The following is a 26,082-nucleotide window of genomic DNA, read 5'->3' as shown; positions in this document are numbered from 1 at the left end:
TTGCCGACAGCAGTCCTAATGGTGGCCCTTGGTTTCTTGCAGACATTGACGAGTGCCTCTCAAGCCCTTGTCTGAATGGAGCCACCTGCGTGGACGCCATCGACTCTTTCACATGCTTATGCCTTCCCAGCTACCAAGGGGACCTGTGTGAGATCGGTACGACCGTCTCGGCTTCAGCTAATGTTACTAACTGCTGCACCCCCTCTTCCCCCCTCGCCCTTCCCTGCTAACCACAGGTTCTAGGCCCTGTGGGGCCCCCAAGATCCAGCCAGGCAGCCACTTCAAGGGCCACAACTGAGAAGTCAGCCCCACTCACTCTCACTCCTTCTCTTCCTGTTCCCGGCGGAAACCCTCCTCTGGGGCACTGGCTGATCTGACCGCAGAAGAGACACGCAGGCCAGGCCAGCCTGCACTTCGGAAGGTGGGGATCTGGGGGACCTTTCAAACCCTAACCTTCTCCAGGGCTTCCAGATGCCACCAGCAAAGTTGGTGTATGCATCAGACTAAGAAGACAGAGATGAGTCCATGCATCTGTCCTGAAGGAAGCTATGGGTGGGAGTCGTTGGTTCTTGCTCCGGATGACGGCCCAGATCTTCCCAGCATGGCCATGGGCATGTGTCTGCCTGATGTATTGCCCACGGGACCTCTGTGGCCCCTCCATGGCCTTGGGAGCCACCATGCCACACTGGTCAAGCTGCCTTCCTCTTCTTCTCTGGCAAGAGCTGTGGTCTGTCTGTCTGAGAGCTCCCGTATCACCAGCATGCTCAAGTCACGCGTGCGCAGGGACTGCTGCATGCCACCTTGTCCTCATCGCCACCGTGACAGCGTCCCTGTCAATGCCACTCCAGTCCATGCTTCCTTTCTCCCTCCCTTGTGCAAGGCAAAAGGCTGGCCAGAGAGAACAGAGCCTGGTTACGAGGGACAGAGGCCAAGCATCCTCTCTCGGGCCTCGCCAGCCCCTCTGCTTCTGCACCTGGGCCAGGCCCTGCCAAGGGAAGCTGTGGGCCAGGAACTTCCCGAAGGCCAGAGTGAGCCTGCACCCCTCTCACTTTTGGTGTTCCCTAGTCTCCCGGTCCTCCCCATCTCATGGCTACCCCAAAGGAGGAGATGGGGCTTGCAGTTGCTAGTAGCAACGGTCTGTGCAGACCTGGAAGTGTTTAGGGGCTCAAAAACATTTTCAATGAATTCTCAAGTTGGACATCCCAGAAACTTCCAGACAGCAGCTGAAAATCCTAATCAGAGTGGGAAGGTAGTTTTGGATTGCATGTTCCTTGGAGGCACTGCCAACGTTATAGACTGATGAGGAACTTCTGGAAGAAAAGGCTTGGCCTGAACCCTCCTTCCCTGCAGCCTCCATTCTCCACCTTCACCCAAGACTCCAAGAAATTGGTGCATAGGGTCTTGCCTGGGGCGGGAGGGGAGAGTTAGAAGGATTTCCTCCCTAGGGTGCCAGAATATTTGCCACGGGGAGAAGGGTCTGGAATGTCCACGCAGACAACAGTTCTTGGGTGTCAGACTGGGAGAGGAGGTGCCCTGCTGGAGTGAAGGCCAGGCCCACAGAGGAGTCTGCCTTCAGATGGAGCAAAAAGAGGGTGCTGGAGCCCCCAGACTGGGCCCTGGGCCTGGGCACCCAGCTGAGCAAGGCTGCATCTCTTCTCCCACTCCAACCCAGAGCGCTCACCACCCCACGGGTGCTTCAAACCTTGGCTCTAGCCCTGCTCCTTCTTGCAGCCTTCCTGGAATTCTGTTGTTGTTTCCCCAGAGCCTCCATCCTGCATGGCCCTGGCCCCTCCCAGCGCAGCTACTCCCACCAGCTTTGCCCCCCCAGCTCAGCCCTGAGGCACGGAGGGGGTCTAAGAATTGGCCCTACAATCAGCCCTGGGATGAGAGATGATACGTGTCTGGCCTCCTCAGGTGCTGAGCTGCCTCTAAAGCCTCTCTGCCTTTCTTCCCAAACCCTTGGGGAAGGCATGGGCAGCAGGGGACCAGCAGCACTCTCCTAAGCTTTCCTGCTGCTCTTCCTCTTTCTTCAAAGGCCGCTGGCCTCAAACTCTTCTCTCTCTCTCTCTGCTCCACACAAGTGTCTGTCTTCCAACCCTGCCAAGCATCCACCCCTTCAGCCTAAGCATCCTTCCCTTCAGGTACTGGTCCTTTCTTCCTGGAACAGACAGACCAGGCAGGCTGCCATACAGCCTGAGGGGTTCATGGCCCTACACTCAGCCCCGGGGCCCTAAGGACAACCCTTCACCTGTGAGGCACCAGGGGAAGAAGGAAGAGAGGGTCTTGGAATTCCCTCTGTCCTGTGCTGTGCTGGCAAATATTTAACAACTGGCTCTCAAAGAGGAAGGAGGATCCCTGATTTGCAGCATTTGCCAATTTCTGGGGTATAACACTCCCATGAGGGCCAGTTAAAGCTATCGATATAATGTCACTAAAGGCCGAGTTGGGGGACTTCCCTGGCAGTCCAGTGGTTAGGACTGCATGCTTCCAATGCAGGGGGCATGGGTTCGATCCCTGGTCAGGGAACTAAGATCCTGCATGCTGCATGGAGTGGCAATAAATAAATTAAATTAAATTAATTAATTAATTTAAAGGCCAAGATGGGAAGACACACTCCTAATGGCTTTTCCAAGCCCGAAGGAGACACCTGCAGCACACCCCTGCCTCCGTCTGTCCCTCTGGGCTGCTCCAAGAGCTCCACATCAGTCCCTTGTCCTGAACTCAGAACCCATTACCAATATAGGTTTAGGAGGAGAGAAATCCCTCCCCTCGTCTCATCTGCCACCAAGAAATAAATTGAAAAGCCAGGGGTCCCTGGGTCGTGGACCCCAAGCCAGTATCGTGTGCTCTGCTAGAGCCAGCTCTGATCGATAGACTTAGAGCTCTATGTCTTCTTTAAACTCAGAGTAGACTTATTTCTGCTCCTCCGTCCCCACCCAAGTTTCCATTTCATGCCCCCAGCACTGCCTGCTGCTGTTGCCACCTCCTTCACACACTTCCCCGCAGCTCCCACTCTCCCTGGAGCCCCTCAGAGCCTCTGAGCCGTGTTTTCCCTTAAGCCGCAACACCTCCTACCTTCCCACCTCTTTTTACCTGGCCTGCTGAGCTCTGCCAGCCCTGCAGAGCAGGCCTCAACAGGAGAAAAGCTTTGGAGGTGGGAGGCGGTATCAGGAAAAGAAAGGGTCCCTGGCACTTCCCAGAGGCTCCTGGGGGAGGAAGGGCAGGACCAGGCCTCTTGGCTTCCAACTTGAGCCTCCATCCAGTAGGGCCTCTCCCTTCTTGTGGCGGTATGACACAGAAGCAAGGTGATGAACGCAGGAATCTCTGCCCTGACACTGGCAGCAGCCGCCACCCCCAGTCAGCCTCCAGGCCCTCTTCTCAAGCCGCTGTCCTGTGTTGCAGACCAGAAGCTGTGTGAGAAGGGCTGGACCAAATTCCAGGGCCACTGTTACCGCCACTTCCCCGACCGGGCGACCTGGGTGGATGCCGAGAGCCAGTGCCGGAAGCAGCAGTCACACCTGAGCAGCATCGTCACCCCCGAGGAGCAGGAGTTTGTCAACAGTGAGTGCGGTGGGGCCTCAGGGGCCCGAGAGGAGGATGGTCACACAGGCAAAGGGCCTCCCTTGCCAGCAGTGAGCAGACTTGGGCCCAGTGAGGCTGCAGGGGTCGGGGCAGGGAGGGAGGGAAGAGCATTTCCGTAGCCTGAGGGGCCAATGGCTCTGGCTGCACCCAGAGCAGCCCCCGCAGGCCCACTGTCCTTCAGAGTCAGCCCCAGACCAACCCCGAGGCTGTCACCAGTCCGTGTCAGCTCGGGACATGGTCCAAATGCACTCCAAACCTGCACGTGCTAAGACCCTTATCAGAACCCCGGAGGCAGGTGTCATGCTCCTAGGAGCCCGCGCAGCTCCTGCCACCCCTCCGTCCCCTCTGTCTCTATGAGCTCGAGTTTCTCAGACACCTTCAGGGAGCCCAATGCCCACGTCCTCTCTCCAGACAACGCTCAGGACTACCAGTGGATCGGCCTGAATGACAAGACCATCGAAGGGGACTTCCGCTGGTCAGACGGACACTCCCTGGTGAGTTCTGGTGGGGGCACCCGGGATAGTTGGCGGCCCAGAGGAGATGAATAAAGACCCCCGGAGAGAGACACATGCAAATCACATGCAGACATTCACTGAGCAGCTGCGGGACGGGAGCCCTGAGGTCAGAGACTGTCTCATTCATCTCGCCTTTAGAGACCAACCCAGGGCTGGACAACTGAATAACGGCCTGAGGGGAAGGGAGGGGGAATGAGGACGGTAACGAATGAGTGAAGACAGACCACCGAGAGGGAACATGGGAGCTGCAGAGGTTCTCTGCCCGCAGAGGACTCGAGTCTACTCAAGGAGACAGACAGACTGACAGAAAGCAGCACGGATGCCAGCTGAACAGTACACATAGTCAATGATGGAGGTCAGCAAAGGACCTCGGAAGGCTCCCTGGAAGAGCTGAACGTGAACAGGTCGTGGGGGAGGGGAGCCGTCACGTCCGAGGACAGGGGACTCATTTGTTCTGGAGTCCGGCTAGAGGCAGAGTCTGCACTCGGGAGCCATATCTCTCCCTCCCAGTCCTGCCCAAGCAAGGCAGGCAGCCTGGGTGACCGGCCCCGTTGGCCCCTACGGAGGATGAGAGTGGGGCTTCGTTCCCACTTTCCCCTGCACCGCTGCTTTCGTAAAGTTACAGTCCCTCATTAACAGGGACTGTGAATCCTGGGGGTTCTGAGTTCCCGACAAGGACCAGAGCCAGGCAGTGTGACCAGTTCTTTGGAGGGCCTGTGGGTTCCGTGCCCCTGGGACAACCCTGACCAGACCCCCGGCCCTCTTTGCGCCACTGCCAGGAAGGGGCTTGCAGGGGCAGGGGAAGCAGGGGTCAGGCCAGGCGGTACTGCTCCTGCCCTGTCCTCACCCCTTCCCCACTCCCACCCACAGCAATTTGAGAACTGGCGCCCCAACCAGCCTGACAACTTCTTTGCCACTGGCGAGGACTGTGTGGTGATGATCTGGCATGAGAAGGGCGAATGGAATGACGTTCCCTGCAATTACCAGCTGCCCTTCACGTGCAAAAAGGGCACAGGTAAGCAGGGCCTGGGAGGCGGAAGCAGCGTGGAGAGATGCAAGGCTCCAGGCTCCTGCTGCGTGACCTGGGGCGCGTCCCCTGGACTCCCGGCTGCCGAGGTCCCCTCACCTGCCCAGCAAGCGGGTTGGAGCTGACCTGGGGGGCAAGGGCCTCTCCCAACGCCAGCATCCCAGAGCTGGTGGAAAGGGCCAGCCCACTAGGGACAGGGAGAGGGCGAAGGTCACAGGCTAGAGGACAGACCCCCCCCCCCCCACACGTACAGTGCCTTGGATATCAGCACAGAAGATCACCCACGATCACACGTAGGTTGGGAGCCTCCCTCTCTGGGGCTCCCAAGTCCATCAGCCGCAGAGTCGGAGGTGTCAGGCTTTGCCCCTCGGCTTTAAGTCTGTGGACACCAAGGTGCTGGTAGAACACTCCGCACCTGTTCCTGCTCCTGGCCTGCTTCCCCTCCCCTGTCCCCCAGGCCTCCTTTAGCTCCCACTTTCCCTGGCACCACTGTTTTCATAAAGAAATCACAGTCTGCCCAGCTCTCGCCCTCTTTCTCCAGCTTTCTCCCTTTTATTCCCTTCCTGCTGCTCTAAATCATCGAGGAAGCCAGATGTTAGAACCAGTAGTTTCCAGATTCTTAGTGAGGCCTGAAAGCGCCCCTCCCCCAGCAGTCAGGGCTCACGGCTGGGTGCCCAGGCTCCGTGCCCCATCCTTGGGCTCTGAGCCGTCTCATCACAGCCAGAGGGGGCCAGGCTGTCTCATCACCAGTACGGGGCATCACGGGAGACCCTCCAAGAGCTCTTTCTGAAGGGTGTTTGCCCCTCAGTGGCCTGCGGAGAGCCCCCTGTGGTGGAACATGCCAGGATCTTTGGGCAGAAGAAGGACCGGTACGAGATCAATGCCCTGGTGCGGTACCAGTGCACTGAGGGCTTTGTCCAGCGCCATGTGCCCACCATCCGGTGCCAGCCCAGCGGGCACTGGGAGGAGCCTCGGATCACCTGCACAGACCGTGAGCATCACCCCACACAGCGTTAGATCCTGCCAACATGTCCTCCTCCCTGTCCCCCGCTGTCTGCACCATCCGTGGGCTCAATCACAGATGTGCGCTGCACCTAGGGAGGGCTCACTTGCACTGAGAGGGCGAAGGTGAAAGCGGGTGGCCCGCTTTTCTTTTCAGCACCAGTCCGAAGCCCCCTTAGCCCAAGGTGGTTCCAAGAAAAATCAAAACCAAGAAGCGGGTAAAGCCTCAGGCTGCCTTCATGAGCCCATGGTTTCTGCAGGGAACGGAGCAGGCAGAGAAGGGGCAGGATGGGGAGAGGCTGGGCTCACCTGCTTTCTTCCCAGGGTTCACCCAGACTTTCCCATCTCCCTTTCACCCCAGCCACCACCTACAAGCGCAGACTACAGAAGCGGAGCTCGCGGCCCCCGCGGAGGAGCCGCCCCAGCACAGCCCACTGAGAGGAGCTTCCAGGACGTGCCCAGGACGCTGAGCCCAGAAGCCTTGCCAGGCTGACATCCCACAGGGATGGTGTCCTCTCCTTGTCGCTTTCTGTCATATAAGGAATTCCATTAAAGAAGGAAAAAAATAAATCCCACATTGTGTATGCAGCCATCCACCCCCCCAGATCGCCAAAACTGCATCTAATTTTCCCCCCAAATGCCAAAGCAAAGCAAACGTATTGTAACCCGTGGACTGAGTTTAGAGACATTTCTTCAATCTCCCGTTGTGCCTTTCCAGGGACCAGCGCAGGGACAGGGGGAGAAGGGGAGGGGTTAAGTTAAATAAAGAAGATTATTTTTTGTTTCCTGACTTTATCCAAGAGCAGTGCAATCGTTGGTTCTTTCACCTCCAGGGAGAGCTAGGGAGGAGGGAGGAAAGGGCAGAGGCCCGAGGGCATGAAGAACGTGGAACCGCAGCTGAATGTATTGGACGAGATGGAGTCGGAGGGCTGCGCCATCTGTGTGGGGGAGGAGCCTGGGGGAGAGGGCGTGGCTTCTGGCCGTGGGTGAGGAGAGAGCCATCGAGGGATCTTCCGAAGCGTGGGGGTCGCGTTCCCTCTGAGGGTCCCTCTTCCAGAGTCCTCACACCCGGGTCTGCCACCCTAGCAGGTGTCCATCTCGGCAGGGCTGGGTGGGGGGCACTTCCTTCCCGGTGGGAGTGCCATCCACCCCTCCCCCCTCCCTCCCCCACCCCCGGGACCGTGCAGGCACCAGGGTTCCGTGCACCTATTTATATTTTTGAAAACTAAAGATTATGATAATTATAATGATAATAAAGACATTGGAAGAGATCTATTTCTTTTCTTCTCCCTTCTTTTTTTAATTTAAAGAGAAGGCAACCATGGTCCAGGGTCTACTGAAGGGGCTGTTAGGAATGGGGGCAGTGGGGGCACACTGATCAAATGACCCCGAATTCGTGCAAATCCTGTCTGATCAGAAAGCCTGGGGCAGTCACACTTGTGGTGCTTTATTTTTACAAGGGTACCTGTGTGCATGATGGATTCTGTATCTGTGTGTGTGTGTGTGTGTGTGTGTGTGTGTGTGTTATGTGTGTGTGGTGACAGCCAACAGGTGCTGTGTATGGATCTGCCAGTTGTCACACTGTCAAAGAACAACTCAAGTGAAACATCTGGCCACTATCCAGAGTTTGGTCCTTTGATTTACACTGTTTGCTCACATAGGAGTCGTCGATTGGTAGAGTGAGTCCAAGAACAGGAGTAAAATCAGAATTTACGAGAGGGAAGAAAGAAATTGCAGACAGCCTGGGAACAGTGCATCTTGCTTATACATTTTTGTCAAATGGTTAGCTAGCTGCTAGCACAAAGGTCTGGGCATCTTGCCCTTAAGTGGGCTGTAGGATATAAACGAAAACGATTTCGATTGTTTATGGATTTCCTCCAGCAGACCTTGAGTCGAGCTGGAGTGTGCGTGCCAGGCAGTGACCCTCGGCCAGCCTCCTCCTTAGAAGGCCAGGTCGGCGCCACCCTCTCATCACACTTGCTCAACAGGCCTTGATTCTGTTTGTGAAGGTGTCTGGGGTGTTGGTTAGCATGTGCAGTGTGAGTCTGTAGTACCTCTTTGGGTGTGTGCGTGTGTGGTTAAGTAGTTGTTGGTGAATATTTTTGTGTTGGTGAATATTTTGTGCGACCTACCGCTCTGGAAAGGATCAGTGGACAAAAGTAGAGGACGCAGCGATGGTCACATGGTAGGAACTCAATAATTATGCAAGGTACTGATTAATTAACTGATACATTGGGAACACAAACTATGTCCATGGTTTTCAACCTTGAGCCTGCATCAGAATCAAGAGGGCTTGTGCTGGGCCCCACTCCAGAGTTTCTGACTCAGCGAGACTGGGGTGGGGTCCAGAAATTTGCATGTCAAACACATTCCCAGTGAAGCGGCTGCTGCCGGCCACACTTTGAGAAGCACTGGGCTACGGGAGGGATAGAGTGAGTAACTGATTGCAGGTGACAGAGCTGTGCCTGTGCAGAGGCTAAAGGTCTGGTTTCCTGAGGCTGGCGTGGGGGTGGGGACAGAGGGTGAGGCACAGAGAGGGCTGGTCCCCAAGATCCTCTGCGGGCACAGCCTCCTCTGGTCTCCCAAGAGGTATGTCCCACGCGTGTGCTGGGTCTGTGCAGACACACAGCCGGGAGTGGCATGGTGGGAAAGTGAACTGGGGCCTCTGGCTGCTACACCAGCCCCCAAGGCAGGGTGTCCCCAGGGCAGGCAAGGCCAAACCAAGGCAGCCATGGCGTTCCCCGCCCACCCCCATGGAGAGACCCAGCTGACCTTTGAAGTCTACAACAGAACTGTTCCCCATGCCCACTGGGCAGAGAGCTGGGCCCTAAGACTGAATAAGATAAAGAATGAGACAGAGAGGGGGCTCGGAACGGAGGAAGGGGTCACAGCACCATTTATTGTCCAAAGAAAGTACACACACCTGAGGGCCACTCCCCAAACAGGGAAAAATGAGAATAAAATACAGACTCTTTGGAACCAAGAGAGAAGAAAAAAATGAGGAGGAAAATTACTCTCTTCCCTGGGATGTCACACAAAAGCCCAGGGACCCACTTCCAGCCCTAGCTCCTCCGCCACACTGATGCGGGCCAGCTGCTTCCCAAAGAAGTACGAGCGGGCAGGAGGCTGCAAGGCCCAAAGCCCAGCTCCAGAGCCTGGATGCCCCCTCCCCCCCACAAGCTGAGATGGAGGGAGGGTCACAGCCACCATGCCATGGCATCTCGTGCCACTGCCAGCTCTGGGCACCAGCCTCCCCAGGCCAGGGAGAGAGGCTGAACTAAGCGATAGCAGAGAGCCCTCATGACCCCATGAACCACAAACTTCCCGGAGGAGGGAGGCAGGAGGATTCCTAGAGGAGGAGAGCCTTGGGGTGTCTACCTGAGTAAAGGGAAGATTTGGGATCTATGGGATTTACAAAAAAAAAACAGTATTTAAAAAAAATTTTTAAGTTGAAAAGTATAAGAAAAAATGAAACTTGCCCCAGCCTGCAAGGGAAAATGAACTACTCAATAAATACAGCCCGCGAGGGGAGGGGGCAGATGTGGGTACCAAGCTGGGGCACGGGCGCTAGCGCGGCCAGTAGCAATAGACACCATACTTGCGGCTGTGTGGGTCTGGGAAGCCGAAGCTTCGGACCCCAGGCTCCAGGGACCCACAGTTGGGACGTGGGTGAGCCACAGGGTAGCGGGCACTGCCATCTGCCAGCCAGCCAGCGTCGCAGCGGTCCAGGCCACGGAACTTCCAAGCAGCAAAGAGCTGGCCCACCTTGGCGATCTGGGCGCCGTCCTCCTGGCAGGCCTCCTTCGCCTCTGCCAGTGTCAGCTTCTCAGGGTGCTCCAGGTAGTACACCTGCCCTGTGGGATGTGGGGCAAGAGGGCTGGGAAATGGAGGCGGCAGCCAAAGAGAACAGCAGGCCCTGAAGCAATGCCAGCCCATCCAGACCCCACCAACAAGCCCCCAAAGACCCAACAGCTATCTGAGCCTAGGGAGCCGCCAGGCTGAGAGCATCTGCAGCGGAGACTGTTAGGGGGTAACTTCCCAGTCCTCATCCTCCCTCTGAGAGTGCCATCCCACCTGCCATGGGGCTGGGGTTCTTCCACTCAGAGATGTGCTCCACCCTAGCACATATATGTGCTCCTGCCCTAATTGCACCCCCCTCTGCTGGACCAGTCAGAGTCTCTCAACCACTCAGCCATTTACTGAGCACCTACTATGTGCCAGGCACTTTTCTAAGTGCTTGGGATATGGCACTGAACCAATTTGTTTTTATTCATTAGCTTCTCATGAAATGAGCTGCTTTTGAGGACCGTTTTATTTGTCTACGAGGACCAGAGCCTAGTCTTGGCCCCAGCACATAGTAGGCACTCAGGAAATGTTTGACGAATGACTAAACCAATGATCAGTGTGAAGCAGCAGCAGCAAAGCACTCAAAACTCAGCTGGGGGACTTCCCTGGTAGTCCAGTGTTCAAGACTCTGTGCTTCCAATGCAGGGGTTCCTGATTCGATCCCTGGTCGGGGAACTAAGATCCTGCATGCCACAAGGCACAGCCAAAATAAATTAATTAATTAAATAAAGAGCATCGCTAACGAACACCAGGAGACTTTTAAAAAAATGAAAAAAAGAAAAACTCAGCTGGACATGGCTTCAATATGTGCGGGTACTCTAGATCTCCAGGTGGTGGTGCCAGCAGCGGGGGCAGAGAGGCCCACAAGCTCCCCAGACACTGCCCTCCCACCCACAGGTCTGTGCTCGGCCATTCCACTCACCCCTGAGGGCAGCAGCAAAGCAGAACACGTCATAGCGGTGCAGGCGGCGGTGGCGCGGGCCGTAGTTGCGCACGCCAGGTGCCAGGCCCAGGCCACCGCAGGTGCGCCGGGCCTGCGTGATGGGGTACTGCACCGAGGCGTCCTGCAGCCAGCCTGCATTGCACCAGTCCAGGCCCTCCTCCCAGGCCCGGAACAGCTGCTCGAAGGAGGCCACTACCGCGTCCTGTTCCTCGCAGGCCCGCTGGGCCTCATGGAAGCTGAACTGGTAGCGCCCTTGGGGATGCTGGTAAGGGAAGACCACACCTGGGGAGGGAGGAAAAAGCAGCTTGAATGGGTGGGCAGGGCCCAGCTGATTGGAGACCCAAATCCACTGGGACAGATGCTTCCCTACACACACACACACACACACACACACACACACACACACACACACACACACAAGCTCTGCAAACCTGTCATCTCCTGTCCACTGTCCAAATCCGAGGCAGAGCCTATATCTGCTGTACACCTCCCTCCGAGAGTTAGGCTGACACACAGTGGTATTCAGGAAACTATTAGCTTGTCAAGGTAATGAATTAATCAGCTAACTAATATCCCCAGCTACGGAATAGGACTAATGCCTCATTCACAGGGCTGCTGCAAAAACCCCAGTGCGATGGCCTCAACGTGTTCCCCCAAAATCAGATATTTAAATCCTAATGCCCAGTGTGATGGTATTAGGAGATGGGGCCTTTGGGGGTGATTAGGTCATGAGGGTGGAGCCCTCATGAATGGGGTTAGTGCCCTTAAAGAGAGACCCCAGAGACTGCCCCCATCTCGGCCCCTTCCACCATGTGAGGACACAAAGAGAAGTCTGCAATCTAGCAGAGGGCCCTCACTTGGCCATGCTGGCACTCTGATCTGGGACTTCCATGCTCCAGAACTGTGAAAAAGGAATCACTGTTGTTTATAAGCCAGGAACGCTGTGGTATTTCCTCACAGCAGCCCGAGCTCAGACACCAGTGAGGAGGTGCTGCCATCTATAGGGCACAGTGCTACACTGGGTCCTGGCTCTCCCTCTCAGTAACAGACCTGATCACCTACATTAACACTAACCTGAGTGTGGAAGCTTCTTAGGAGAATGTAAGAATCTTCCCATGTGTGACAGACAATTTTCAGGGGAAGAGGTGCGATGGTAAAAGGTCTTAATAAAGGAGGCTCAAGGTCAGGGTGGTCCTCCCTTTCTGGTGCCAGGGTCTGGTAGGTGCCACAGGCTCCCTCAAAAGTCACCACTGATGTTTGAAATTCTACTGTAATAAAAATTTTTTAAACACCCAAGATTCCGTCTCTACCAAGTCAGATGAAACCTTAAGGGGAAGGGGTGTCCCTAGTGCCTGGGACTGGCATTGTTTAGAAGCAGGACCTGGAGTCCTTGGAATCTCCTTCCTGTGGCCAAGGGCCTGGGAACGTCTGGGCCCCACACCCCCAATCTCACCTGGGGTAGGAAGCCAGGCACCTGGGCAGAGCCAGGTTGAGAGGGCAGAGAGGCCCACGGGCCTCAACAATCAGCGCACAACCTCCACGTGTGTTTGCAAGGGGGTTATTTCATGCCTGGTTCCGTCCCAAATTCCCAGCCCTTCCAGTCCCAGGAACAGGGTGAGGGCTCCCTCTTCCTCTAGGGTGCTCCTGTGGTCCCCAGACAAATGGCTCTCACAGGCTCCCTCCCATCCCCCACCACCCCAACATCATGGCCCCTCTGGGCCACCGTCTAAGCCACTGGGATGGACTGGGGAGGTGGCTGCTGATGGCAAAGGTCTGCCGCTAATTGATAAGCCCTTGACTCACGTTTTAGCCTCATCTCCTCGAAGGAGGTAAAGGAGGAACTACCCTTATTCTTCATTTTACATGTGAGGGGACTGGAGCTCTGGGGGTAAGGCACTGACTCAGGGTGCCACAGCTGCCTCCCTGGAGGACACATGGCCCCATCCTAGGGACAGAGAAGGTTGGAGTCATGTAGAGATCACAACAGGGGCCCACACAGAAGATCTAGTTTGTGGAGTTTGGCTGGTATGCACACCACTGGTTTGCTTTTTTCTTTTTTTTTATTTAGATTTTTAAAATAAAAATCCAGAGATTCCCATAAAAATATAAGCTTCTCTTGTCAAATGAGAAAATCTGGCTGCACTGGGCCTGCCTCTGATGTGGCATCACTGGCTGGGTCTGAATAGGGCAGCTCCTTTCAGATGGGCCGGGGGCTCAGGGGCGTGCCCCAGTCCCCACCACTCCCTGTCACTCACCCTGGGCTGCCTCATTTGCTTGTGTTTCCTGCCAACCCTGCTTGAATCTCAGCTCTGTCTCCATCAGCTGTGTGACAATCTCCTGTCTCCCTCTCTCTGAACAGGACATGAGCAAGGAGTAGAGTATAGTGGATTCTGGAGGCTGACTGCCTGGAGTCAAACCCCTACTCTGCCATTTATGAGCTGTGTGACCTCAGGTAAGTGACTTGACCTCTCTGTGCCTTGGTTTTCTCAGCTGTACGATGGCGGTGAGAATAAGAGTGGTTTCTTCATTGAGTTGTTCTGAGGATTAAATGTTTACATGCCGAAAGCACAGAGGTCTAGATGCTCTCTCAGGGCCCTCTTCCTGCAGCCCCAGGACCCAGCCCCCACTGGGGTCTCACCCCGCAGCTCCAGCTCCACCAGGCCACTCTCATCCTCCAGCCCATCAATGACCTCGCAGCGGTAGCGCCCATAGTCCTCCAGCCGCAGGTCCCTGATCTCCAGCGACACTTCATTCTCCCTCTCCCGCCGCAGGTGCACCCGGCCTTGGTAGTCTCCAAAGGTGCGGTGCCTCAGCCCGATGGCCACCAGCACATCCTGCTCTGGGGCCCCATTCTCCGACAGCTTCCACCATTTGATGCGCACGGGCCGCAGAGAGACCAGGGCCGGCTCGTAGTGGTAGCGGCAGGGCAGGGTCACGTTGGCCCCTCGGTAGGAGAACAGGGTCTCCTCAGGCGTCTCTACCACCAGCTTCACTCCATTGAAGATGCCTGGGGGGAGAGGTGGGTCGCACATGGGGACCTGCTGTGGCACCTATGTACCCCTGCAAAGGCCACCCCACCGTCACCCCCAGCTCCTGCCAGGCTCAGGAGTTCTAGATTGCAAGAATGGCTGCAATGCTGCACCCCTCCCTGGATTCACACGCACTGCAACGTGACTTTACCTCTTCTTCCATCAAGAGGTGACTCTACGACCCCTCGCCCCGGAACGCTTGCTGGCCCTGCCATTTGCTTTGACCAAATGAATGCGGCAGAAGTGACTGCTCCATGGATCTTGTTCGGAGCCAAGGCTCCAGGAGGCCCTGCGGAGGCCACTCTTTCTCTCGGAACCTTACCAACCACCATCAGAACAAGCCTGGGCTCGCCTGCTGGGTGAGAACATGCAGACAGCAGAGACAAGCCATCCCAGCCGAGGCCAACCTAGACCAACCAGCCACCAGCAGACCTGCCTGCCAACCGCAGGTGTGATCAACTAAGTAAGCACAGCCGAGACTGAAGAGATGGAGCCCAGCCCAAAATGCTAACCCATGGAACCATGAGGAAAATACACGGCTGGTGTCTTAAGTCACTAGCTTTGTGAGGCATAAGAAGCGGGCTGGTGGACTTCCCTGGTGGTTCAGTGGTTAAGACCCCACGCTTCCACTGCAGGGGGCGCAAGTTCGATCCCTCGTAGGGGAACTAAGATCCCACCTGCCGAGTGGCCCATCTGTAACTTGGGGCTGGCCCATCTCTAACTTGAGTCCCCCTATAGGGGCCTCATGGTCTCATGACCTTGGGTCTGGACTTGAGATCTTGGAGGTACACAGGGTGGGGGCAGGAGGTAGCCTCGGGGGTAAGCAGAAGATAGACAGGGAGGCTCCCTGCAGAGGAACTCGTGCTGAAAAAGAACTATACCTAATGAGGCCTTGCCTGTGTCAGGGCTTCTGTGAGGATCATACAAGATAACATATGTAAGGCACCTAGAAGCATGCCTGACACATAGTAGGTGTGTAAAACCACTGATAAAAAGTCACCTGCCTAAAGCCACATAGCTAGTAAGTGGCAGAATTGAGATTCAGACTCACATCTTCCAAACCCCAAAGCACTTTCCACTGGGGAGACCTGGGGAGGTCACATTTAAGCGGAATCTTGAAAAATTGGCAGGATTTGGGGGAAAGTATAAAAAGCAAAAATGATTGTCCTACAGTGTATTTGGCTCCACATCTGAGGGGCCAGCAAACATGGAGTAACAGAGCCCCCTCTTCCGCTCATCTTAGAAATAAGGCTGGACCACTGCACGGGCCCAAGATGGGAGAGGGACTGCTGGCTTCATACCCTGGCCCCCATCCCAACCTGGAACCTGCACATCCCAGCAGGGGCCCGCAGAGGTCTTCATCACCTGGCTGAGCCGGCCCAGGAGGCCACCCACCTTCGCCACGGCCGTTGCCCAGGTTCCAGCCGTTGGGACTGTTGGAGTAGTAGAAGCCATTGTAGAAGGGCAGGCCAGAGACGCAGCATGGCAGGAGCAGCAGGACCAGGAGTGGCAGCCCCATGGTGTCATGCGTGTGACCGCGCCAGGATGTCCTGGGCAAGGTTGGGGCCCAGGGCAAACTGGGAAGAGGAGAAACACAAGCCAGTGAGAGCAGCCCTGCGGAGGGAGGCTGGGGACCCCTGGGTTCCAGCACCCACTCATTCACTCAGTCAGTAGGAAATTATAGAGCATCTTCTGTATGCCAGGCACCATTCCCGGGGCTGGGGAGATATCAGTGATGAGCTAGACGAGATCCCTGCTCTCAGGGGGACTGCACTCTGCAGGCAAGATGGGTAACAAGCAAGCCAAGAAATCCTAAGCACGAGTTAGGAGGCAGCGAAAAGACCATGGAGGGGCTTCCCTGGTGGCGCAGTGGTTAAGAATCCGCCTGCCGATGCAGGGGACATGAGTTCTAACCCTGGTCACGGAGCAACTAAGCCCATGCGCCACAACTACTGAGCCTGAGCTCTAAAGCCCGTGCACCTAGAGCCTGTGCTCCACAGCAAGAGAAGCCACCACAACAAGAAGCCTGTGCACCGCAACAAAGAGTAGCCCCTGCTCGCCACAACTAGAGAAAGCCCGCCTGCAGCAACGAAGACCCAGCGTAGCCAGAAAAAAAAAAAGAAAGGAAAAGACTATGGAAAAAATTAAGCAGGACGATATGACGCCATCACCATTTTTCAAACTGCAGGACTGAACTGGAAAGGCTGTGAGCAGCAATTTTAATGACATCGAAGGGACTAGACTAGACTAGACTAGAGAATATCAGGCTGCATTCATGGTTAGTGAAGATGAGTCCTGCACTAAAAGCTTTTGTTTCAGTCCAGAAACATCTTTGGGGATGAGGTGGGGGTCACAGTGTGAAATTATTTCTCATCCTGGGTCGAGGTAAAAAAAAAAAAAAATTAATTCCATGCTAGAATACTTCTGGAGGCGACTTCAGTTCCAGTGGATACTCAAATAAAATAGGGAGCTGGCCCATGGGCTGTAGTTTGTTGATTTTTTGTGTGTGTATTGCATCAAAATATTATAGCTTTTTTAATATTTATTTATTTTATTTACTTATTTTCATTTATTTATTTATGTGTGTATGTATTGGCTGTGTTGGGTCTTCATTGCCATGCACAGGCGTCCCTCTAGTTGTGGCTCATGGACTCTTCATTGTAGTGTGCAGGCTCCTCTCTAGTTGTGGCGCACAGGTTTTCTCTCTCTAGTTGTGGCACATGGGCTCCAAGGCACGTGGGCTCTGTAGTTTGCGAGCACTCGCGCTCTCTCGTTGAGGCGCACAAGCTCAGTAGTTGTGGCGGGCAGGCTTAGTTGCCCTGCAGCATGTAGGATCTTAGTTCCCTGACCAGGGATCAAACCCATGTCCCCTGCATTGGCAGGCAGATTCTTTACCACTGGACCACCAGGGGAGTCCCAAAATATTATATCTTGATTATTGAGCTTTTTTGCGCACACACTCCCCTCACTTAAATTTGCACATGGGGCTAGTGCCTCACTCACCTCCCCCTCATCCCTGCCAGGCTCATCGCCACTTACTGAGTACTCCCAATGATTAAAAGGCCAGTCACACCTTGGAGGAGCTCAGTCCAGGGAGGGGGCAGAATCACAGGCAGCAGATGTCGCATGGTGAGTACAAAGATTAGGTACAGAAAACTAGACTGAAGACACAGGAGGTAAGCAGGTGGGAAAGGACAGCAGGGTTTGTCCAGCAGGGGGCGCAGCAAGTGCAAAGGCGCAGAGGCCAGGGAGCGCATGGGGGGCTGGAGTGTGCTGCCAGATGTCCATTTGTGCCCCTCCAACGCTCCCTGGTCCATCTCTGCTCTTCTCCGCCCTGCACTGACGCCCGTGTGTCGCCTCTCCCAGGTCCCGCACCCTCTGGCTCCCAGCTAGGTTCAGCCAACCAACAGGAGGCACACACAGGAGATGGGCGGCAGGGAGAGAGGTTGCGTCTCTGCAGTACCCGTGTCCCCTCATGCTCACAGCTCCGCAGCGGCTCCTCTCCCCAGCACCGCTCCCATGGCTCTGTAACACTCTTTCCTCCCCTTTCCCCTCGAGGCCGGGGGGGCAGTGACTGCCCCTGCTTGTCTGTGCCCCAACGCCCAAGTTTGTTGCTTTTACCCTCCTGTCTAAATGTCATCACATCATTAAAGTCTCGTTATTGGAAACATCTAGGGTGAATTCTGCTTCCTGCCAAGGCTCTGGCTGATATAGGGGAGAGGGGTCAGCAGGACCAGAGTCTAGATGCCCTTGTTTGTCAGACCCAGTAGCCTGTCCTTTGTCCCCAAAGCCCTGGGGTGCCAGGAATTGGCTTTAAGCAGGGGAGCCACAGGATCAGACCTACATCTTGGAATATCTCTCCAGAGGCTGAGCGAAAAGTGGGGCAGAAAGACCAGAGTTGACAGCAGGCATTTGTAGTATGACTATGATTTTCATGCAGCAACGTGGAAAGTGCTTAGGGTATAATTTAGACTTGACAAGGCAGAACATAGACTTGCCACTCTGCTATGATTGTAAGTGTGTGGCCCTAAGAATGCCTGTGAACAGGAACCAGACGGGGAGGGAAGAGCAAAAAGAGAGAAAGGGAGAGGAAGGGAGGCAGGAAAAGGAAAAAAGAAAAGCATTGGCTTATAAGGGTGGTGTGATTGTGGAGGAAATATTCTTGTTTCCAGAACAGTTAGGAGCTCTTGCTGAAAAGGAAGGAAAAGATGCGAAGGCAGTTGAGAGGTAGAATCCACTGTTCCCTTAGCCCTCTTGGCAGAGAGCCCAAGGCCCAGACTTGCCCTCTGTGCTGTGCACAACAGGAAGACATGGTGAGCCTCGCTTCTTGTCCAAGAGGAATCCCCAGGTGATACCCACAAAGCCTCCTGGTGACTTGGATCTGGGCAGCTTAAGCATAAACAACCTAATACAGAAGTTTGGACCCTCGATAATGCTTTTTTCTGTTATATGTATGCTGTGTAAGTAGTAAAAAAAAAAAAAAAAAAGAATTTGGAAATGTGAAAAAAAAAGAAGTTTGGAGCAGGAAGCTCTGAGTTCAATTCCCATATCCACTACTTAATAGCTGTGTGATTCTAGGCAGGATTTCTCATTTGTGAAATGATCACAAAACTCACCATGGTATATTTTTCACTAATATGTTCTACTTTTCTCCCATAGTGAGAGAGTTCTAGATAAATGTGTGACCAGGCATCTGTATTTCCAGCCTCCCTTGCAGCTAGGAGAGGCCATGTGACTCCATACTGGCCAATGGGAGTGAGAAGAAATAACACATGCCAAACAAGCAGGTCTTACACTTAAAACAACCTGGAATACTTTTCCTTGGTATTTTTCCCCCAACCTGTTGGCAGCCAGAGTGGCCACCTTAGACTCAGAGATGGAAACCATGGGATGAATGGCAGAGCCACCCCATGAGCCCTGGACTCCCCCCCACCACCACCTATAATGTGTTATGAGAGAAAAACAAAGTCCTATTGTATTTAAGCCACCACATTTGAGTCTCTTCATGAACGTAGCTTAGCCACACTTGGCTGAAGAAATAACTCACTCCCACTGGATTGCTATGATTGGCATAAAAATATTAAGAGCTGAGTTTAATGAGCACTTACTATCTCATTTAATCCTCAGCACAACCTCTAGAGGTGGGACCTATTGGTATCCCCATTTTACAGACAGGAAAATCAAGGCACAGAAAGATTAAGTAATCTGCCCAAGATCATCCAGTTAGGAAGTAGGAAAGCCAGGATTTGAACCCTCTCCTCCAAAGCCTGGAACCACGATATCAAACTTGGGAAAGTGACGTGTATAAAGCACATAGCCTAGTGCCCAGCACAAAGCAGGCCCTCGTAGGAGTTAGTTTCCTTTCCCTTCCTTGGGGTTCCACATTTAGAAAGCAGAGAGAAGTGAAATGAGGATGGAGAGGTTTGTTGACACTGAGCTGGATGTCCCGGGGTTCGCCCTGTCCCTGGGTGACGCCCAGAGCCTCCTGGAGCAGAGGGGCTCCCTAGCCTCCGCCTGCAATGTTTCCAGCCTCTTTCCAGCAGCACATCTGGTACAGATGCTCCCCAGTGAGAAACAACCTCCTCAGGATGAGCAAATGCAGGCATTTCTGCCACAAAGTGATATTTGTCTGCCTGGGGAAAAAAAATGTGTATTTTTGCAAAATCATGCAATAAAAAATAATAAGGTTAGGGGAACAATACGTTTGGGGCCAACTACTCAAAACATAACTTTGTAACCAGAGCACTAACAAAAACAAGAGCAATCCTAATTTAAAAAAAAAACAAAACACCAGTACCGTTAACCCTCCACTGACACTGGCACCCACGTCTCGTCAATCAGCCCTCTGCAGCCTTCCCCTACCTCTGGGGCAAGTGCCTCTTCCTTCAAGATGTAGGTCCCTGGGGGCGTTGGATTCCAATAGACACTAGATTTACCAAAATAAAAAATCTGACGCAGGGTGAAGTCATCTTCTTCAATGGTTTGGTGTTTTGGGCGGGGTGGGGTGAGGGTTGTTTTTTTTTTAACACAGAGGAAATGTCTTCCCAACTTCTTCAGCTGGTTACTTTTATCAGAAAACTTTATGCTAAGTTCTGTTAAGCACCTAAACCAGCCGTACAGGCATTCCTCCCTCACCAAATTTATTGTATCCTTGAATTGGGACGGCAAGAGTTTGGATATTGAGAGCTTGGGGAATCTGGATAGGGAGACATGCTGTGTTATTCAAATCTATTTGGTTCCTGAGTGTTGGACATCGAATAGCAAGCATTTGGATAGCGAGGGACATCTGTATTAAAGAAAGGCACTTTCTGCAGAACTGGCAGCAGTTATGTTAAGGAATTCATACATTGCTAAGGCTTACTCTTTAATTGTGAGAATTCTTGTTTCATTCACTCCAATACCTTAGCAAGCTGGAAAAAAAATCACCACCAGACCAATGCGATTCCATGTTTTTGTTTGTTTGTTTGTCTGTTTGTTTTGCGATTCCATGTTATACTGATGTTTTTCTCCCAGCGTTCTTATCAATCATGGATGAGGTAATTCACAGTTCAGAAAAATGGGCTGAGACAGAACAGACCATAGCACCTTCTGGTGTCCTCCAGCAAGTTCTGCCCTCCAGAATCGCAGAACCTAAGTCTCCGAGGCACCCCTTCCCAGCTTCAGAGACCCCGGCACACACAACCTCAAGCCTAGGAACCACACTTTCTCCCCGGCTTTTAAAGGGTTCCCACATCCAACAGCTCCCTCAGTCCTCCCAAGAGCTTCCCACCCCCACCCTGATCAGCAAGAATTTCATTCTCCCCAGTTAATCCACAAGTGAACAGAGGCACCAAAGGCATGAGGCAACTGCCGAAAGGTAACTCGGCCTGGAGGCGGTAGAGGCAGGACTCTACTGAACTCTTTTTAGACAGTCCCCGTAACCACCTGTTATATTTCAGGACCGTCCTCTATGTGTCAATACACTTTGAGGAACGTCATTGCCTATGGGTCTCAGAATTATTATCCCCATTGTACAGACCAGGAAACTGAGGTTCAGCAATGCTAGGTTGCTTGGCTAAGGTTACCCAGATAATAGACGAAGGAGCTGGGACTTCACCTCATTCACTCAACAAATATTTATCATGCATTTACCATGTGCCAGGCATGATTCTAGGATTACACTGGGATTACAAACCAGCGACCCTTGTAGGGTTTACACTCTAGTGAGGGAGACGGACAATAAGCACGATGGGGGATAATGTGATGTGAATGAACGTGCAGCACGTGCTCAAAGAGGATGAAGCAGGGGGTTGGGGGGCTCCTGTCGACAGGATGGATGGGGAAGACCTGAGACGGGAACGGGCAGTGAAGGCATGAGCTTTGAAAATCCCAGGGAAAAGCTTTGCAGGAAGAGGGAACAGCAGGTGCAAAGGCCTGTGGCAGGAACAGCTTAAAGGCCAGTAGGGCTGGAGCACAGAGACAGAGAGGGAGGGTGGCAGGAAATGAGGTCCAAGTGGCCGTCACAGGCCCCAAGCCGTGGCCCTGAAGGAAAGTTACAGAAGAGTTTTCCACAAAGGAGTGTCATGAATCTGATTTACATTCTAAAAGGATTCTTCTGGCTATCTTCCTACCTCAGTCAAGTGCATGTCTTCATCCTGGCTCTTCCCTTCCAGCTACAAACAGCCCTAGTTCTCTGCATCACTTCCAGCCCCTCTCTGGTCTAAGCACTCACCTTAGTTTACTCACTGGCATATTAACACAGCTGCAAATGGAGAGCTGCGATCTGGTTAACATCTGTCTGGGATGCCAACCCAGCAGTCAGGCAACCTTAGAGGGGGGGGGGGGCGGGGGGGGACACCAGGAAAAACAAAATGAGTCTGAAGAAAAGATCAGCCTATGCCCAGGAGCTACAACCCTCCTTAGGAGTGTAGCGCACAAAGCCTGATGTTTCCAGTTGGAATCACCAAGTTTGGATCCAGGCTCTGCCACCTGCTGGCTGGGTGACCCTGGGAAAGTCATTTGACTCATCTGAACAGAAGTTTCCTTGTCTCCGGAGAATACTAACAAAGAGGCTCAGGTGCTGAGGAAAAGGACCACCCTGAATGTCAAGGCTAAAACACAGAACAGAGTCCTGGGTGTGAATGAGGGGTGGCAACTGCTGCCTAGTTGCTGCCCTGCACCGGGCCCATCCCCAACCACAACCACTAAGGGGAGCGATACACAGCCTCTGCTCCCTGAGGCTGGCTATCCATAAATCACTGGCCCCTCGGGACCACCACAGAGATGCCACCAGCTGGAAGGCCCATGTTCAAGTCCAGCCCAGTCACCTTGGCAGTGAGTGGCTCCAGCTGATTTGGGGCACCCAGACCTGGGCATGCAGGCCTGGGCCCAGTTTTAGAGCTGGACACACCTGCATCCTGCTGTGTGACCTTGGGCAAGTTACTCAACCTCTCTGGGCCTCCACTTCCTCACCTGTAAAAAATTAATAATAATAATAGAAACACCTCCCTATAGGTCCATGGTGAGAATTACATAAGGTGAATTTTGTCCAGCCCCTGACACACAGCAGGTGCTCAACAAATAGTAGCTAGTATGTATTGGCAGAAGACATAGTGACAGGCTTCAGGCTCTAGAATCAGATTCTAGAATCAGAACCTGGAATCAGTTCTGGTTCCACCCACTTACTAACAGTCTGTCACTGGGCAAGTCATGGAGCCTCAGTTTCCTCATCTGTAGAGTGGTAGTCACAACAACACCAATTAGAAAACATTTTTGTGAAGATTAAGGCAGAGAATGTCCACTGAGCACTTACAATACTGCCTGGTGGGAGAAAGCACTCGAAAAATATTAGCTGTGATTAATGCTGTTAACACTGTACAAAGCGAGCCTCACACCATTTCAGTGGATTGCTCTCCTCTCTCATTGCCTAGAAGACAAAGCAGCCACTGTTGGGGAGACGGAGGCCAAGGGAGGTGAAGACCCAAGGTTTTATCTCTGGGAAACAGGTTAGAGAAAATTCAGGTCTCCTGATGGCCCATCCCTTGCTTTTCCCAGCACCACTTACCTCGGGACCCCTCCACAGGGGGGAATAATCTGAACCCTGACTTGGAAGGAAGATGTAGCTCCACCCAACTACCCCGACTACGCAACTGGGGAGTACACGTCTCCCCAACACCAGCAGAGGGCAGCATTGCCCCCCAGGTCTCCACCAGCCCGGCTCTCCGACAGGAATGTGACTTCGGTGCCCCCTGTTTGGGCAAGGCTTACATGAGCCTTTGAAACCTGCCGTTCCCGGAAAGTGGAAGCTGGGGGTGTTTCCTACCAGCATTCCCAGCCCGCTGGCCCATGCAAGGCCGAGAAAAAGGGGCAGGGCGCCTTTCAATCACCTCCCCCTGCTCCAGAGGGCAAAGGCACTCTGGAGGTCAGCGCTGGACGCCACGGTCCAGACCAGGTCACAGGCTGCTTGGAGGCCACCCAGCGAGTTGATGACAGAGCTGGGTCAAAGTGCCCAGCGCTCTTTCCTTCCTGGCTGCTGATGAGCCCTAAATTCCTCCCTGAGCGATCCCATCTCCCACCCAGGGCTCTACCCTCCGCCCTCCCTGCCCCTCTGCTGTCCTTAAGATGGAAACCCCGGTGAATCCAGGCCTGAAAGCGACGGGCATCCATTGCGTTCGCCCTGGGATGGCCAAAGCAGGCCGGCAGAGGCCAAGAAGCGCAGGTCCGCCTGCCCGCTGCCTCACCAGTGGCTCCCAGCCCTTCCCAGGGCTCCCGCGGCCCCCAGGGGGCATCCGACAGACGTCCCGGGGCAGAGCCCAGCGCCTGGCGCGCGGTGCTGGAGGCTGCAGGACCGCGGCAGGATGAGAGGGGAAGGGACCCGGTGGCTCCCGGTGGGAAAGAGGAGACCCGGGCAGTGGTGTCGGAGGCCGCGGGTTTCCCTCGGGGTTTGCCTCCTCGCGGACGAGGATCTATGCGCAAGGGTCCCACGCAGTCAGCCCGCGCCCCGCGCTGCCTCCAACCCACGGGCGCCGAGCACCGCCCAGCTCCGCCCCGGCCCCACGGTGCCCAGCTCCCTCCTCCGGCCGGTTCCCTAACCCTGCCCCGGGAGGCGTGGGGCCTGCCGGAGACCCACAGCGGGAAGGGAGGAGCCGGCCCACAGCGGGGCCCAGGAGCCCGGCCACCTCTGAGCCACCTACCGTCCCCAGGCGGCTCCTAGACGGCTCGAGCGCTCCTGGCTTGCGGGTTGACCGGGTGCGAGGAAACAGGGTATTTGAGGATCTCGAATGGCCAGAAAGGAAGCGGCGGCAGACAAGCCCCCGCGCTCCCGCCGGGCCAGCCCCTTAAAGGAACACACGCCCCTTTCCCTCCCCTGGGCTGGGCCCAAAGGGAGGACGTGCTACAGGCTTGGGCTGTCTCCAGACTCGGCTGGAGACCACCCCCAGCCCTCGGAGCTGTTGGCCCGCGCTGTGAAGGGAGAGTCCAGTTGAGGCTGTCACATCTGGGGGAAGGCAGTGAGGGAGGATGGAAGAGGGGCGTTTGTAGAGGGAGGGTCTCATTAGAACGTTCTGGTTTACCAAAAGCAATGGGACTAAGCAGGAGGAGCCCCTCTCCACACTGCAGGTGGGCTATGGCTGCCGCCCCACCTCCTCCTCCCGCTCCCCCATCCTCCCCCCACCCACCACCTACCCCCGACCCTTTGGGAGAGGGAGGGGTGAGCGTCCTGTATGCCCGCCTTTCCCCTCCCCCCCCCCCCCCCCCCCCCCGGAGAAGGCAAGAGGGCGCTGACATCCTTCCTGCCCCTGAATTTGACCCTCAGGAAATCTCCAGGCCGACTCTTTCACTCATGGTCAGGCTCAGTGATGCTGGCCCTAGTAGGTGGGGCTTGAATGAGTCGCCCTGGAGGGAGGAGGTACTCCCAGCAGCCCACAGGGGCAGTCAGGCTTCTGACTGGTCCTCCAACAGGCGGGACCCTAACTTCAAATCCTGACATCTATCATCAGAGCCATCAGGCAGCCACCTCCTGGAATGCCTCTGTTTGGACAGGGTGTTTTCTTTCCCCTCCAGGCCAACAGGAGACCTAGCCTGGACAGTCCCTTCATTTCCTCAGCAGCAAAGCCTTAAGGAGGTCCTTCAGCCTTGGCCAAATGGTCACTGAACCCAGAGGCTCTTCCTAAACACAACTTGACAGTGTGTGTGTGTGTGTGTGTGTGTTTTACACATGCACAGCCAGGAACAAATCAGAGCACAAAGACCTGTGATGGATGAGGCTAAAATGTACCCACAGTGAATGCCACGGGCAAAAGGGAGCCAATGAAAGCTCCTCCATAAGGAACAGAGACCAGTCTGAGCACTGGGTGTAAGATGGATTGGAGGGATAAATAAATAGGACATGAGTTCCAATTAGGAGATTGCAAGCTCTTCTGACAACAATGGCCAAAGTTTTTCAGGCCTCTGATGGGCCAGGCTTTACATCAGGGTTTATGTACATTCTCTCCATCAGTCTCAAGGCCATAGTCGGTCCTATTGTTTCCATCTTACAGATAGGGAATTGAGGCCCAGAGAGGTTTAAGTACATTGCCCAAGGTCACTCAGAGCCAGGATTTGAACCCAGGTTCTTCAACTTGAGTTCTTGCGCTCCTAATCACTCCACTATATTTAAACCAGGAATGGAAAGAAGTCTAGACTCCTGGAAGAGGTGGGTCAACAGGCCCCCGTGTTGTCAGCCCCACGTGTAGGGAGAGGGATGGACAGCAGAGAAGGTCAGTTTTGGAACACCGAAGCAAGTTTAACATCCCAGCCAGTGGCAGGGCTGGTCAGCAGGTAGACTCTCAGAGCTGGCTCTCGGGACTGCGGTCAGGAATACAAAAGTAAATTTGTGGAGGTGATGGTGAACGCTGTGGAAGCGGAGAGGGCTCCCCAGGGAGAGGAGCCAAGGATGGAAGGGGTCAGGAGGGAGGGGACCCCAGTCCAGAGTCCCAGGAGGGGGACTTCCGAAGGCTGTGACCAACACATCCAAGGCTACAAAGATGAGCCAAAGAAGGGACTGAGAGGTGGCTTCGGCAACTCCAGAGTCACCGTGGGTCTCCTGGGCCACTTGTGACTACTGCCCATCAGCCCACCTGGCCAGCCAGCCAATGAGACTGGCTGGCAGGAAATACTCAA

The 26,082-nt window shown here is 54.4% G+C and overlaps 2 protein-coding genes across 3 annotated transcripts in view; one reads left to right on the top strand and one right to left on the bottom strand.

The window, feature by feature from the left end:
• The window catches only part of ACAN (aggrecan), a 35,053-nt gene extending 28,426 nt beyond the window's left edge, over positions 1–6,627 (top strand). The window contains exons 14-19 of the mRNA XM_057722525.1: positions 43–156; positions 3,403–3,561; positions 3,994–4,076; positions 4,968–5,112; positions 5,933–6,115; positions 6,488–6,627. Of these exons, the coding sequence (XP_057578508.1) occupies positions 43–156; positions 3,403–3,561; positions 3,994–4,076; positions 4,968–5,112; positions 5,933–6,115; positions 6,488–6,564 (761 nt within the window). The 3' untranslated portion in view covers positions 6,565–6,627. The remainder of the gene's footprint in view (positions 1–42; positions 157–3,402; positions 3,562–3,993; positions 4,077–4,967; positions 5,113–5,932; positions 6,116–6,487) is intronic.
• Positions 6,628–8,993: 2,366 nt separating this feature from the next.
• Positions 8,994–24,204, bottom strand: HAPLN3 (hyaluronan and proteoglycan link protein 3). 2 transcript variants are annotated; one of them, XM_057722437.1, is made up of 5 exons: positions 24,117–24,204; positions 15,340–15,521; positions 13,554–13,922; positions 10,895–11,197; positions 8,994–9,980 (listed from the first exon to the last, which is right to left on the bottom strand). In XM_057722437.1, exons 2-5 carry the CDS (start codon positions 15,461–15,463, stop codon positions 9,694–9,696), a joined length of 1,083 nt encoding a protein of 360 aa, XP_057578420.1. In that variant the 5' UTR covers positions 15,464–15,521; positions 24,117–24,204; the 3' UTR covers positions 8,994–9,693. The 2 variants fall into 2 exon arrangements, with proteins under 2 accessions (XP_057578420.1, XP_057578421.1); XM_057722438.1 differs by having other exon boundaries at positions 24,102–24,162.
• Between the last annotated feature and the right edge of the window lie 1,878 nt (positions 24,205–26,082).

This window comes from Hippopotamus amphibius, chromosome 2 (genome assembly GCF_030028045.1).
Source record: "Hippopotamus amphibius kiboko isolate mHipAmp2 chromosome 2, mHipAmp2.hap2, whole genome shotgun sequence".
Lineage (NCBI taxonomy): Eukaryota > Metazoa > Chordata > Mammalia > Artiodactyla > Hippopotamidae > Hippopotamus > Hippopotamus amphibius.
This window is presented reverse-complemented; position numbering and strand designations above follow the sequence as displayed.

Bases quoted from the DNA above. Each gene is read 5' to 3' on its own strand.
- HAPLN3 (XM_057722437.1), bottom strand. From the start codon at position 15,463: ATGGGGCTGCCACTCCTGGTCCTGCTGCTCCTGCCATGCTGCGTCTCT. The intron at 13,923-15,339 runs GTGGGTGGCCTC...CTCTCCCCCCAG, and splicing joins GGGCAACGGCCGTGGCGAAG to GCATCTTCAATGGAGTGAAG. The intron at 9,981-10,894 runs GTGAGTGGAATG...CACATCCCACAG, and splicing joins CTTTGCTGCTGCCCTCAGGG to GGCAGGTGTACTACCTGGAG.